Here is a 14,888-nt window from a genome sequence, read left to right on the forward strand (position 1 = left end):
TTCTGTCCTTTATCGAGCCCATCTTTGCATGAAATGTTCCCTTGGTATCTCTAATTTTCTTGAAGAGATCTGCCAGGAGCCAGTGGGAGGAATCCTGCCTGTGGCAAAGGTCATGAGGAAGGAAGCCCAACAAAATGCAAAGGTGTGATCTGGCTTCAGGGGTTCCCCCTGGGTTTTCCTGAACATCTACCCCCCAAAACCAGAGTCTGCTTGCTTTATTGTACTGTGCTATCCACTCTTCTGACATTCTCTGGAAAAAAGTTAACTCAGGGCTTCAGTCTCCTGAATATGAAAGGAATGTTTCAGCTCAAACCCCTTTGATGGCTCTCTAACTTGCCTGACAGGTTCCCCCGGACTTTTACAATTTGTGAATTGCTTACCACCCCGCAACTGTGAGAGGCACAAAGCTTAAAGCATCTTAAAGATACAGAGCCTTTTCTAAAGAGTTAAAAATTATATTGGTGAAATTATATATGGGTTTCACTGTTGAGTCAATGACTGCTGCCAGGCCTCCATATTCTTTATCTTTTTAGGCACCTGAAGGATATTAATCAATGTAATTGGGATATAGAAAAGGGGATATAGTAGTTTTGATGTTAGGAACACTAGACTTTTGAGTTAATTACTTTTCTCTTTGTTATAAATCACCAAACTTCTTTCATTGTTATAAATTGTTGTGTCTTTGCTATGTAAGAATGCAAGTTTATTTAGTGCTTTCTGAGAGTGGCACCAGACTTTGGGAAGAATAACACTTTTAAGACAAACAAGTCTTCTGGTTGACAAACCCTTATCAGAAAAGGGCCGTAAAATGTTAATTAGCCTTCTGGCCAGAAGATGACGTAAATCACCTAAGGCTTGTGTATACGACTAAGTATGCAGAGAGAAAGCCTGGTCTTGATAAGAGTCAGGGCTTCTGACGCTGCATAATTTTATATTATCCATTGATCTCTATGTACAAAAAAAGAGGTATAAAAAGCCTTTACAACAATAGAGGATGGGCCAGTCACTGGACTGGTTTCCCCCGTGTCTTTTCTTACTCTATTTTCTGGCTGAATTCCCATCTGGGGCATGGAGGCTCGCCATGTCTACTTACTTGCCTCGGCTTCTAAGACCTACGAGAGAGGGAGCCCAAGGTGGGGCACCCCCCGCTATTCAAGAGGACGCTGGTGGCCTAACGTAGATGGTGCAAGTTCCTTATCTTGGAACTTTATTGGTTTTCCACATAAACCAAGTTATTCAGCACCTTTTCTCCACTAAATTTCCTACTACACTATTTCTTCCTAATCTCTCTTTATATTTCTTAATAAATAAGTTTTTCCTCACCACGCCATCCTCACTTCGAATTACCCTGGATCCACCAGGGCAGGACCCCGGCAGAGATCTCTAGTCTTTCCCATTCTGTTGTTTTCCTCTTTTTCTTTGCATTGATCGCTGAAGAAGGCTTTCTTATCTCTTCTTGCTATTCTTTGGAACTCTGCATTCAGATGCTTATATCTTTCCTTTTCTCCTTTGCTTTTTGCTTCTCTTCTTTTCAAAGCTATTTGTAAGGCCTCCACAGACAGCCATTTTGCTTGTTTGCATTTCTTTTCCATGGGGACGGTCTTGATCTATGTCTCCTGTACAATGTCATGAACCTCCATCCATAGTTCATCAGGCACTCTCTCAGATCTAGCCCCTTAAATCTATTTCTCACTTCCACGGTATAATCATCAGTTCAGTTCAGTCGCTCAGTCATGTCTGACTCTTTGCGACCCCATGAATTGCAGCACGCCAGGCCTCCCTGTCCATCATCAACTCCCGGAGTTCACTCAGATTCACGTCCATTGAGTCAGTGATGCCATCCAGACATCTCATCCTCTGTCGTCCCCTTCTCCTCCTGTCCCCAATCCCTCCCAGCATCAGAGTCTTTTCCAATGAGTCAACTCTTTGCATGAGGTGGCCAAAGTACTGGAGTTTTAGCTTTAGCACCATTCCTTCCAAAGAAATCCCAGGGCTGATCTCCTTCAGAATGGATTGGTTGGATCTCCTTGCAGTCCAGGGGACTCTCAAGAGTCTTCTCCATCTTTTGAAGATGCTTCTTCAAAAGCATCAATTCTTCGGTGCTCAGCTTTCTTCATAGTCCAACTCTCACATCCATACATGACCACTTGAAAAACCATAGCCCTGACTAGATGGACCTTTGTTGGCATAGTAATGTCTCTGCTTTTCAATATGCTATCTAGGTTGGTCATAACTTTTCTTCTAAGGAGTAAGCATAAGGGATTTGATTTAGGTCATACCTGAATGGTCTAGTGGTTTTCTCTGCTTTCTTCAATTTAACTCTGAATTTTGCAATAAGGAGGTCATGATTTGAGCCACAGTCATCTCCCGGTCTTGTTTTTGCTGACTGTATAGGGCTTCTCCATCTTTGGCTGCAAAGAATATAATCAGTCTGATTTCAGTGTTGACCATCTGGTGATGTCCATGTGTAGAGTCTTCTCTTGTGTTGTTGGAAGAGGGTGTTTGCTACGAGCAGTGTGTTCTCTTGGCAAAACTCTGTTAGCCTTTGCCCTGCTTCATTCCGCATTCCAAGGCCAAATTTGCCTGTTACTCCAGGTGTTTCTTGACTTCCTACTTTTGCATTCTAGTCCCCTATAATGAAAAGGACATCTTTTTTGGGTGTTAGTTCTAAAAGGTCTTGTAGGTCTTCATAGAACCGTTCAACTTCAGCTTCTTCAGCGTTACTGGTTGGGGCATAGACCTAGACAATAGTACCTCTTAATTCCCTTCACCTATTTTGCCCACTTCTTACCCTCTCCCTTTTGGTAACTACCTCTATGTTCTCTGTATCTATCAGGCTGTTATATTTTGTTCTGTTTTGTTTTGTTTAGATTCTACACATAAGTGAGATTCTACATAAAAGTGAGATCATACGGTGTTTATCTTTCTCTTAAGTATTTCACTCAGCATGAGACCCTCTATATTTATTCATGTTGTCACAAAGGCAAGATTTCATTTTTGTTTTTATGGATGAGTAATATTCCATTGTTGTAATATATTTGTTTGTGTATACACCTATATGTGTGTGTATATATATATATGTATATACACACACACGTATATCTACATATACTTATATAAATACACACACACACCACATTTTCTTTATCCATTCATCTGTTGATGGACACTTTGGTTGCTTCCATACTTGGGCAATTGTAAATAATGCTGCAATGAACATTGAGGGCATGTATTTTTTCAAATTAGTGTTTCCTTCAGATAAATATCCAGAAGTAAAATTTTTGGATTACATGGTAGCTCTATTTTTAATTTTCTGTGAAATCTCCATGGTGTTTTCCATAGTGGCTATACTAATTTGCATACCCACCAAGAGTGTACAGGATCTCCTTTTTTCCACATCATCACCAGTGCTTGTTACTTGCCTTGTCACTGTCAGCCACCCTGACGGGTGTAACGGGACATCTCTTTGCCGTTTGGCTTTCATTTCCCTGATGGTTAGTGATGTTGAGCACCTTTTCACATACTTAATGGCCATCGGTATGTCTTCTTTGGAAAAATGTCTATTTAGGTCCTCTGCCTAATTTTAGGTCAGTGTGTTTGTTTTGTGATGTTGAGTTATAAGAGTTCATTGTATATTCTGGATATTACCTCCTTATCTTTGGCAAATATCTTCACCCTTTCAGTAGACTGCCTTTTCATTTTCTTGATGTTTCTCTTCACTGTGCAAAAGCTCTTTAGTTTGATGAAGTCCCATTTGTTTATTTTTTCTTTTGTTTCCCTTGCCAGAGATGACAAGATCCAAAAACATATTGTTAAGGCTGATGTCAAAGAGCACACTGCCTCTGTTTTCTTCTAGTTTATGGTCTCAGGCCTTACGTTTACATCTAATCCACTTTGAGTTTATTTTTGTATATGGTGTGAGAAAGTAGTCCAGTGTCTTTTACCATGTAGCTGTCTGGTTTTCCCAATATCTTGTATTGAAAAGGTTGTCTTCTCCCCATTGTACATTCTTGCCTCCTTTGTTATGCATTAATTAACTATATTAGTATGGGTTTATTTCTGGGCTTTCCATTATGTTTCATCGATCTACACATCTGTTTTTGTGCTAGTACCATACTAGTTTGATGTCTATGGCTTTGTAGTTTAGTAAGAAATCAGGGAGCATGATACCTCCAGCTTTGTTCTTCTTTCTAATGATTGCTTTGCCTATTTGGGGTCTTTTACGGTTCCAAATAAAGTTTAGAATTATTCTCCTGTGAAAAATGCTGTTGGTTTTTTTCATAGGGATTACACTAAATCTGTAGATTGTCTTGGGTAGTTTAGTCATTTTAACATTAATTCCTCCGATCCATGAACACAATATACGTTTCTATTTGTTTGTGTTGTCTTCAACTTCTATCATCAGTGTCTTATAGTTTTCAGAGTACAGCTTTTTACCTCTTGAGTTAGATTTATTCCTATGCATTTTATTCTTTTTGATGCACTTGTAAATGGTATTATTTTCCTAATTTCTCTTTCTGGCAGTTTATTGTAAACAGGTAGGAAGGTAACAGATGTTAATTTTGTATACTGAAACTTTACTAAATTCAACGATTATTTCTAATAGTTTTTTGATGGCATCTTTAGGATTTTTAAAATATAGTATCATGTCATCATCAAATAGTGATAGTTCTACATCTTCCTTTCCAATTTGGATTTTTTTTTTCTTGTGTAAGTGCTGTGGCTAGGAGTTGGCTCCTACATTGATAAGTGTGGCTATCTTGTCTTACTCCTGATCTTAGAGGAAATTCTTTAAACTTTTCACTGTTGGCTGTATTTTTGTTGTTTATGGGCTTCATTATATTGAGGTATGTTCCCTCTATACCAACTTTTTATGAGTTATCATAAATGAATGTTGAACTTGTCAAAAGCTTTTTCTGCATCTATTGAGATGATATGATTTTTATTCTTCAGCTTGTTAATGTGGTGTATTACATTGCTTGATTTGTGGATAGTGAGCCATCCTTGCATCCTTTGAATAAATCCCATCTGATCATGGTGTATTTTAATGTTTTATTGAATTCAGTTTGCTAATATTTTGTTGAGGACTTTTACATCTATGTCTGTTAGTAATAATGTCCTATAAATTTATTTTTGCTTTCTTTCCCTTACTTTTTTCTGTTGTGTCTGTGATGTGTCTGGTAGCAAAATGATGCTGGCCTCATAAAATGAGTTTGGGAGCATTCCTTTCTCTTTGTAATTTTGGAATAGTTTGAGAAGAATAGGCATTAACTCCTGTTTACCTTTTGATAAAAATCACCTATGATGCTGTTTGGTCCTGGACTTTTAGTTGTTAAGAGTTTTTAACTTACTGATTCCAGTTTATTAGTGGTAATGGGGTCTGCTCGTATTTTCTATTTCTTCCTGATTCAGTCTTGAGAGATTATATATTTGTATGAATTTATTCATTTCTTCTATAATATATTGTCCATTTTATTGGAAACTTTTATAGTAATGTCTTATAATCCTTTGTATTTCTGTGGTGTTGGTTGTAATGTCTCCTCTTCAGTTCTGATTTTATTTATTTGGATCCCTTCTTTTCCTCTTGCTGAGTCTGGCTAAAGCTTTATCAATACATCTTTTCAAAGTACCATCCTTAGTTTCACTGATCTCTTCTTTTGTTTTTCTTACTCTCTGTTTCATTAATTAGTGTCCTGATCTTTGTGATTCATTCCTTTGACTACCTTCTGGTTTTGTTTTTCTTTTTCTAGTTCTTTTAGGTGTAATGTTAGATTGTTTATGTGAGATTTTTTTCATGTCTCCTGAGGTGGTCCTTTATGCCTCTAATTTCCCTCTAAGAACTGCTTTTGCTGTGTACCATAGATTTTGTTACTTTATGCTTCCATTTTCATTTGTCTCTGGGTATTTTTTAAAATTTCCTCTGTGACTTCTTCAAGACTCATCGGTTGTTTAGTAGTATGTTGTTTAGTCTCCAAATATTTGGTTTTTTTTTGCATTATTTTTCCTGTATTTGATTTCTGTTTCCATACTGTTATGATCAGAAAATACATTTGATATAATTTCAACTTTCTTACATTTGTTGAAACTTTTTCTGTGTGATCTATCCTGGAAAATGTTCTATGTGCACTTGAAAAGAGTATATATTTTGGTGTTTTTTAATGAAAGGTTCCGAATCTATTAATTTCATCTGCTCTAATGTGTCATTTAAAGCCAACTTTCCTTATTGATTTTCTATCTAGATGATCTGTCCACTGATATAAGTAGGGCATTGAAGTCCCTATTGTTAATATTGTAATGTATTATATTATTTTCTCCCTTTGTGTTTGTTAATATTTGCTTTATGCATTTAGGTACTCCTATAATGGGTGCATCGGAGAAGGCAATGGCACCCAACTCCAGTACTCTTGCCTGGAAAATCCCATGGATGGAGGAGCCTGGTAGGCTGCAGTCCATGGGGTTGCTAAGAGTCGGACACGACTGAGTGACTTCACTTTCACTTTTCATTTTCACGCATTGGAGAAGGAAATGGCAACCCACTCCAGTGTTCTTGCCTGGAGAATCCCAGGGACGGGGGAGCCTGGTGGGCTGCCATCTATGGGGTCACACAGAGTCGGACACAACTGAAGCCACTTAGCAGCATAATGGGTGCATATACATTAACAATTGTTATATCTTCTTGATAAATCCTTTTATCATTACATAATATTCTTGTCTATTTCTTCTTTGTTTTAAAGTCTTTCATCTGATTTAAGTATTGCTATTCCCTGCTTTTCAATTCCATTTATGTGGAATACCTTTTTCCATGACATCACATTCAGTCTTCATGTGTCTTTAGAGATGAGGTGAATTTCTTGTAGGTAGCATATACATGGATTTTGTTTTTTATTCATTCAGCTCCTCTATGTCCTTTGATTGGAATATTTAGTCTATTTAGTGTAATTATTTTGCATCTTTTTGCTTGTGTATTTCTTAACTACTTCTTATTGTGGATACAGATGATTTTTATACTTTTAACCTTCCTTCTAGCTTTTAAAGCAGCTGATCTATTGCTTTTACTATATATTTGTTTTTACCAGTGAGATTTTTTTTCCTTCTCTAATTTTCATATTTTTAGTTGTGGTATTTTCTCTTTAAACTAGCCTCTTTAACATATTTTGCAAAGCTGGTTGAAACTGAAAGAAAGTGAAAGTGGCTCAGTCGTGTCTGACTCTTTGTGACCCCATGGACTGTAGCCTACCAGGCTCCTCCATCCATGGGATTTTCCAGGCAAGAGTACTGGAGTTGGGTGCCATCACCTTCTCCGATGCACCCATTATAGGAGTACCTAAATGCATAAAGCAAATATTAACAAACACAAAGGGAGAAAATAATATAATTCTCTAGGCCAGAATACTGGAGTGGGTAGCCTTTCCCTTCTCCAGGGGAGCTTCCCAACCCAGGGATCAAAGCCAGGTCTCTTGCATTGCAAGTGGATTCTTTACCAGCTGAGCCACCAGGGAAGCCCAGTGGTACTGAATTCCTTTAACTTTTGCTAACCTTTAAAATCCTTTCTCCTCAAATCTGAATGCTAACCTTGCTAGGCAGAGTATTCCTTTTTTTTTTTTTCCCCTTTCATCACTTTGAATATATCATGCTACTCTCTTCTGGCTGGCAAGATTCCTGCCAAAAAGAAAGCTGATTGTCACATGGAAGTTCCCTTGTATGTGACTAGTTGCTTTTCTTTTGGTGCTTTTAAGAGTCTCTCTTTAATAATTGCCACTTTAATTATAAGGTCTTGGTGTAGACCTCATTGAGTTCATCTTTTTGGGGACACTCTGTGCTTCTTGGACCTGGATGTCGGTATCCTTTCCCAGGTTAAGAAAGTTTTTGGCTACTTTTTTCTCCAAATAAGTTACCTACCTCTTTCTCTCTCTCTTCTCCTTCTGGGACCCCTCTAATGTGGATGTTAGTTTACTTGATGTTGTCCCAGGAGTCTCTTAAACTACCATCATTGAAAAATTTTTTTCCTGTTCAGCTTGATTGCCACTACTCTGTCTTCCAGATCACTGACCTGTTCCTCTATATTATGTAATCTACTGTCAAATCCTTCTAGTGTATTTTTTATTTCATTTATTGTATTCCTAAATTGTGCTTCATTCTTCCTTATATTTTCTAGCTCTTTGTTGAAATTCTCACCATGTTCATTCATTCTTCTGAGTTTGATGAGCTTGTTTATAATTATCACCTTGAACTCTTTATCAGGTAAATTCATTTTCTCCACTTTGTTTAGTTCTCTTTCTGAGGTTGTCCTGTTCTTTCATTTAGAACATATTCTTCCATCTCCTTATTTTGCCCAATTTTGTTTATTCCTCTGTGTTAGGTGGGCTGGTTACGTTTCTTGATCTTGGAGAAGTAGCCTCATGTAGGAGACGTCCTATGGGGCCCTGCAACCTACTCTTCCCTGGTCTCCAGAGCTATATGCTCTAGGGGTGCCCCCTCTGTGGGCTGTGTGCCTTCTTCTTCTGTGGCTGGGCTGGCTACTATGAGTGTGATGGTGGGAGCCTGGACCCTGGCCTGGCTGGCTACAGGGATGTTCCTCTCATGGGGCTGTGGGGCTGAAGGTGGGTGGGGTAACAATCTCACATGGCTGGCTCCACAATCCACGTGGGCCTTCAGGCTGGTGCTGGCCCAAGGAGCCAGGACCCCATGCAGCTGTCAGTTGCATTTTCATCAGTTTGTGGCAATCCAAGCGAGGCCCAGGCTCCAATGCAGGCCCCCAAGGCAACCATCACAACCTTTTTCAAAGCAGTGCTTCTCAGGCTTTCCTGGGTACAGCAGGGAAGTGGGTTTTCTGCTTCCTTCTCTCTAGAGATAGTGACTGTGTGTGTCTGTCCCTTGAAAATGAGGTGGGAAGTATCATTTGTACAAGAACATCTAAAAGATCTTCCTCTTGTCCCACTAAGAATAAATGGATTATATGTAATCTAAACAAAGCTGTGGAATTCCAAGTTTTAGAATGAGAACAAACTGCCTCAAAGTCAGATCTTTATCTTAATCAACCAAATCACTGTCATGTAAAGATGTCCAAAAATATCAATAATTTGCTGAAAACTAATTTCCAAAGAAAATTCATGTGTGAATAAAATAATTTAGTGTTTCAAAAGTTGTTTTCTTTGAGACAGAAATTTTATTCCTATGTTAAAATAAGGGTAATTAATTAAAAAATAAGCAAATCATTCATTTTTTTCTGATAGCTCTTATGCTTTGAAATATAATAAGGGGCTTAGAAAAATCCAACTATAAGCCATGTCATGGAGAAAAGTTTCCCAGAGACTTTGACAGTGAAAGAGCATCAAATATCTTATCAGTAGCCAGCCTAAATCACAAAACCCATGTGCCTTTCTTGAATTTTGGATATATCTATTTGTATCCAAATTCTGGAGGAAGCAATGCAAAACACTCAATGGGCTTACTGTTTACTGAATACTTGATCATCTGCATAAAGTTCTTACAGCAAAATCCAGAAAGATGTATCCATGTTATTTTCACCTTGAAGTTACCTTGCAGGGTGATCGGCAGAGATGCTCCTGGGAAGTTCAGGCAAGGCTCTGGGGACAATTAGGACCAGCTGTCTGCCAGTTGGCTGTGTTAGCAGTCACACCCTCACTTAGAATCCAGGGACCTGGACTTTTCTTTGGACTTCCAAGGTAGGAAGCCAGGGAAAGGAGGAATTCATTAGGGAAGACCTGACTGGCCACTCACTCCCTCATTCTGCATGAGGAGGCCAAGTCCCAGAGAAGCACAAGATTTTTCCTAATAGTACCCAAGTCTTCTGCTCAAAGGGACACTTCTGAACAGAAAAAAAACCAATAACCTTGATTCTCAAAGACACGTTATAGGTTATAGTCAGTCATACTTTCAGGGCCACAAACTCAGACTGGATTGAGGAGATAACTCTTTTGAGAATCCTTGGGACCTTCCAAATATGGCTGACCTGCCTCTCTGTCTGCCTTCAGGAAGATGCTTTGGTTGAGACGTCAGCTCGGCTCTGGGGCTGTAAGAACTGAGGGATGAGGAGTAAGGCTTGGATTGGAAGAGCAATGGAGAGGTCAGGATGCAGGGAAAGGGTTTGGGAGAGGAGGATCAGGGGAGGGTCACAGACCATGACACATGGCCCCCAAATGTGTGCACTCGGGAAATGTGGAGTTAGGGTGTCCTAGCTTGTCTTCTCCCATGATGCAGGGCAGTGGAGCAGCCATCCACAAGGCTTTCCCCAGCAGTTTTATCCCTAGTCCTCTTCATGGCCTCACTCCCTCAAATTTATAGTACTGTCATAATTGAAGTGATGAAGCCAGTCAGAACATAGCTTCCATCCCATCAGAATTCTGAACGTAGTGATTCTGACGACAGCTGGGAAATAACACACACAATATTGACCAAGCGCAGGCTGACAGACAGAGCTCTGTTTCAGACCTGAAGATGGATGAGATCAATTTTGAAGCAACTCTGCCTTCATTTTCTAGGTTATAGATGTCAGTGAAGTTTTTTTTTTTTTTTTTTTGGCCTCCAAGCCTCATGTTTCAAACTGCATCCTTCTAGAGTAATCACAGGCATCATTTTATATAACCCCTAGAAAATGAGTCACTTTGTGATGAAGCAGCATTTTAGAATTTGTGGGCTACTGTAGGTTTTATTCAATTTAGTTGGTTGGTTTTCAACCAACGTCAAAAACAGTTTCATTTCAAAAACTTCAGAAGGCAGTTATATTTAATGTTAATCCATGTTTGAACAACAAGTCATCCAATTTTATATTTTAGTTACTAAATATATCAATAAGCCCTAAATGTATCAATAATCATTAAAATGATGAGCTTGCCTATACCATATGCCTGTTCCATTTACCAGTACACGGGATATATTATACATGGGATATATTATAACACATGTGATTATATTATAACCAGTACACATGTGATATGTTATAACCAGCTGGACTTGCAGACAAAGCAGAGAGCTACAGCCTGCAGAGCCCATGAAGCCTGGGCCACGTCTGGTCCCCACCAGCTCCCTCCCGCCAACCCACCCCCCTGGAAAAGGGATGGCTGTATGGACAGGTGACAAAGTGGAATGAGCGTTTTTTAATCACTCCCAAAATTGATTTCTCCTTGAATTACCCCCAAAGCATGCTTTGAGGGTTTAAATAGTTCATCGGCTGAACGTAATACAGCCTAGAGTAGAACCGAAGCAGTCTTTCAAAGCATCCTTCCTCCAGTGCAGTTGCACGATAGAGAGGTGGCGGGAACAGTCCTGCAGGAGCAAACCCCGCCATCCACGCGCCTCACCTGCCATGTCGATGGCGAAAGGCCTGTCTGCTCTCCAGCCGGTGTACCAGCCCACGACTTTGCCGTTCTCCACCAGCGGACGTTCATAGCGCCGCCCACCGACCAGGCCCACCGGCCAGACTGAGACCTTGCGTGTCGTTCGCATCTACAAAAGCGGAAAGAGATGTGGTTGAGGGCTCCTTAGGGGAAAGACCTTGAAAGGAGGAAAGGAATGTGAGCCACAGAAGAGACAGGGGCAAGGGAGAGTGGAGATGTTCAAAAGGCGCGGGTTTCTGAACAGAGCCCTCCTGCTGGTAGACGGCTCCCCGATTCCCTGCTGGGGACCACTGTCCTGCGCCGCGTGAACTCAGTCAGGGGCTCAGGGCTGAGAGATAAAGTGCGTCAGTGTCTGAACATTGCTCACCTCCTTGGAAGCTAAGTCGTGGCCATCAGATATTGTCCACTTGTCTCAAAGCTGAATCTGCAACAATACTCGGTACCTCCAGAAGTGAGGAGGCTGGCTGACCCCCAGGGAACCGCACGTCCAGTAACAGCAGGAGCTCCACTCAGAGAAGTCACAGGGCTTGGCTGGCTCTGATTTTGGATTGTGACAGACACAGAGACATCTTGTCTGGGAACACGCATAATGGGATCCAGATCCAGAATGGACACCAGGCACGCTCCGGACTGACAGAAAGAAAAATGTACCCTAAATTCGCCTGCCTTTCAAAGGCAGTTTGGCCAAATTAGAGAGGAATGCCCCATGCCAGTGACTGGAATCTCTGGTCCTCTCCAGGTACACACTCTTGTGCTTGGTGGAGCTCTGGTCAAAGACAGCCCTCAACCAGAAGTTATCTCCTAGATTTCCTTAAAGGGAAAGACGCAAAGTTCACAAAAATACAGTCCTCTTCTCAGTTCACTCCACCTTCAGACCCATCTCCTTGCACACTGCAGAAAATGGAAACATTTCCATTTTTTTTGTTTGAACCAAATTAAATCTAATACATATTTTTCTTACAGTGACAAAATGGCCTTGTGGCTAACAAGGCACGGAAATAGTGCTGTGTCCTTTTTTTGATATTTCCTTAAAATGCCTGTGATTTTTCAGCTCCTAAACTGCTTTTTCCTGGAGCACTAAATGTTGAAATGTGGAAAGCTGGTAGGCAGACCCCATCTCTCCTGACAACGCATAGGCTGTGCCTGGATACAGCAAAGGCCGAAACATTCTTGATAAGGATGTAAGCACCACGTGATACCTGATATGTGAGTCATGGGTAGCAAGAGATCAGGATGAGCTGTGCTGTGAAGAGGTACCTCACGGGCAAAGAGGCAGACAGACAGGAAAAGAATGGAAGGAGACAGGAAACAGGAAAAGAGAAATTTCCTTAAAGAGTAGAACACACGTAACTGGGAACACTCCTACAGGGGCTAGCAAACACAGCCAGACAGGTTCAATGGCTGGCTTTTCACTTTAAACAGGGCCATGAAAAACGTGAAGGATTTTGCCCACAGATTCCAGAATGGCCTAGGGTTCTGGGTAACGAGATGAAACAGAAGTGATTCTTCACACTTCTGTGCCAGTTTCATGACAGAACCTGCAGGGTCTGTTTGCATGCTCCAAATTCCTGAGAGTAGCTCAGACCAAACATCTGTTCATGTTTTATTTTTTCAGAGGATCGGATGCTAAAGGAGAAGCAATGACTATTGAACACAGGTGATGTGGCAGGATTATATTTCCAAGCATGCTAAATTTTAAAATGTCAGTCATTTAAATACAGGCAGCACATCATATTCACAGCTGGTTGAGCCCACAGATGCTGAACCTGTGGATATGGACGGTCCAGGTTGGCACTTGAGCATCCTCAGATTTTGGTACCTGCAGTGGGTCCTGGAGCCGATCTCCCATGGGTACCTAGGGATGCCTGTAGTCTACAACTTCAGAAAGATCCAGATGCTTTTGCCATGTATGCACGCCTCTGAGATTCAGTGTGGAATCCTGCATCGCACAGCCTGGCAGTACAGGACCTGGCAGTACAGTGCAGCCTTGCATTACAGAGTGTGCCAGGCATTTTACAGGAAAATAGCAGAGCTATTTACAGAGCATCTGCACGTCACCCCAGGGACCCGTCTTGTTCAGCGTCCTTTTCATTCCATCACTGCTCCTTAAGGAGTCCTTGGCAGCTACATTCTTTTCTGAGGAGAGGGGGATGTAATGATGACTGTTCCTATTATAAATAAAATTTTCCTATAACTAAAATAACTCCCAATATTTAAAAGCTTTCCCACTTTCTTAGCACAAAGCAGCAGCTATGTCATGGCACCATTCCAGGTACCTGGTGTGAGCTCCAGTTTGAAATCGAGGAGTAAAGTGCTGGATGTTAAGACAGTGAGGAAGCACCTTGCCTATTAATAAGATTCACAACTTTAAGACCAGGTCTGGCCCCCAAAGGCATTTTCGTCCTCTGTATTCAACACCAGAGCCATACTCTATCACTGACTCCTCCCGCTGTGACTCCCAGTTAAATGGACAGGACTCCCAAGCAACCAGCCCAAATCACGAGCACACCCAATGGCTGAAGGACCACAAGATGTGTTAGGTACATCTCCACACTCCTCCAGTCTAAACGCCTTCAAACTCCCCAGGGCAGGGGGTGCCGGTTTGTCTGCACCTCCTCCAGCAGGGAGACAAGGAACTGCCCTGCACTCCATGTCTGGCGACTCTTACCAGCAACCAGCCCCTGTTTCTTTAAGCCAACTTCGTTCCTGCAGCTTTAAGCTACAAGGCTTTGGTCCCGGTCTGGGAGACAGCTAGTGGCCAGTGCAGGACTGGAGCACTTCAGATCACACGTCCGTCATCATCAGAATGCCCTTATAGTGAAACAGAAAGTTAAACAAGTGTCTTTAGCTTCCTTTAAGACCTACTGGTAAGTGAAAGTTGTATTTATTTTTTCCAAAGGGAAATGAGCAAAATCCTTGATCTTATGAAGCATGAAATGTTATAGGCAACCTCAAGGAGTAGAATTACAATAAAGAATTTTACATCCCATATCCTTCTTTTTAAACTAATAATTTCAGTGGCAAAAATGCCACCCCAAATCCACAATAAAAAAAAGCACCTTCAATGTGCCAGAATCCATGTTTAGAACTAAAGACAGACAGGAAAGAGAGCTGCAAATATGATGAAGACGCAGTGAGTGTGCACCTGGAGCCCCGGGTCCTTTCCAATATTGAGCATAAACACCCGGTATTTTCCAACAGAGAAGCTACGTTTATATGATCCAACACATCCATAAATTTTCTTTGGAACAAGTCTGAAAAATTAGCATCATGTCTGTTTTCTCTGTTGCATCTGATTCACCATCCATTTCCTTCAACTAACAGTTCCTTGGCTCAGCGCTATTCACTCTACTCTGTGTCCTTCACATAACTGGATATTGCTTTCCGGGATCTTTTCTCTTTTTTCCCAGATAATTTTGATTTCCATACACAACCATTTACAGAGCATGAACTTCTAAGAGGCAGAAGCTAATTACTTAAAGGAGCTAAGAATTCTAGAAGCAGAAATGCCTCTAATGTTATATACTCAAC

At 40.9% G+C, this 14,888-nt stretch overlaps 1 protein-coding gene across 1 annotated transcript in view; it reads right to left on the bottom strand.

The window, feature by feature from the left end:
* B3GAT2 (beta-1,3-glucuronyltransferase 2) overlaps positions 1 to 14,888 on the bottom strand; it is a 109,590-nt gene that overhangs the window by 53,450 nt on the left and 41,252 nt on the right. Inside the window, exon 2 of the mRNA XM_018058826.1 lies at positions 11,322 to 11,466. Coding sequence (XP_017914315.1) covers positions 11,322 to 11,466 — 145 coding nt within the window. The remainder of the gene's footprint in view (positions 1 to 11,321; positions 11,467 to 14,888) is intronic.

This window comes from Capra hircus, chromosome 14 (assembly GCF_001704415.2).
Source record: "Capra hircus breed San Clemente chromosome 14, ASM170441v1, whole genome shotgun sequence".
In the NCBI taxonomy this organism is placed as follows: Eukaryota; Metazoa; Chordata; class Mammalia; order Artiodactyla; family Bovidae; genus Capra; species Capra hircus.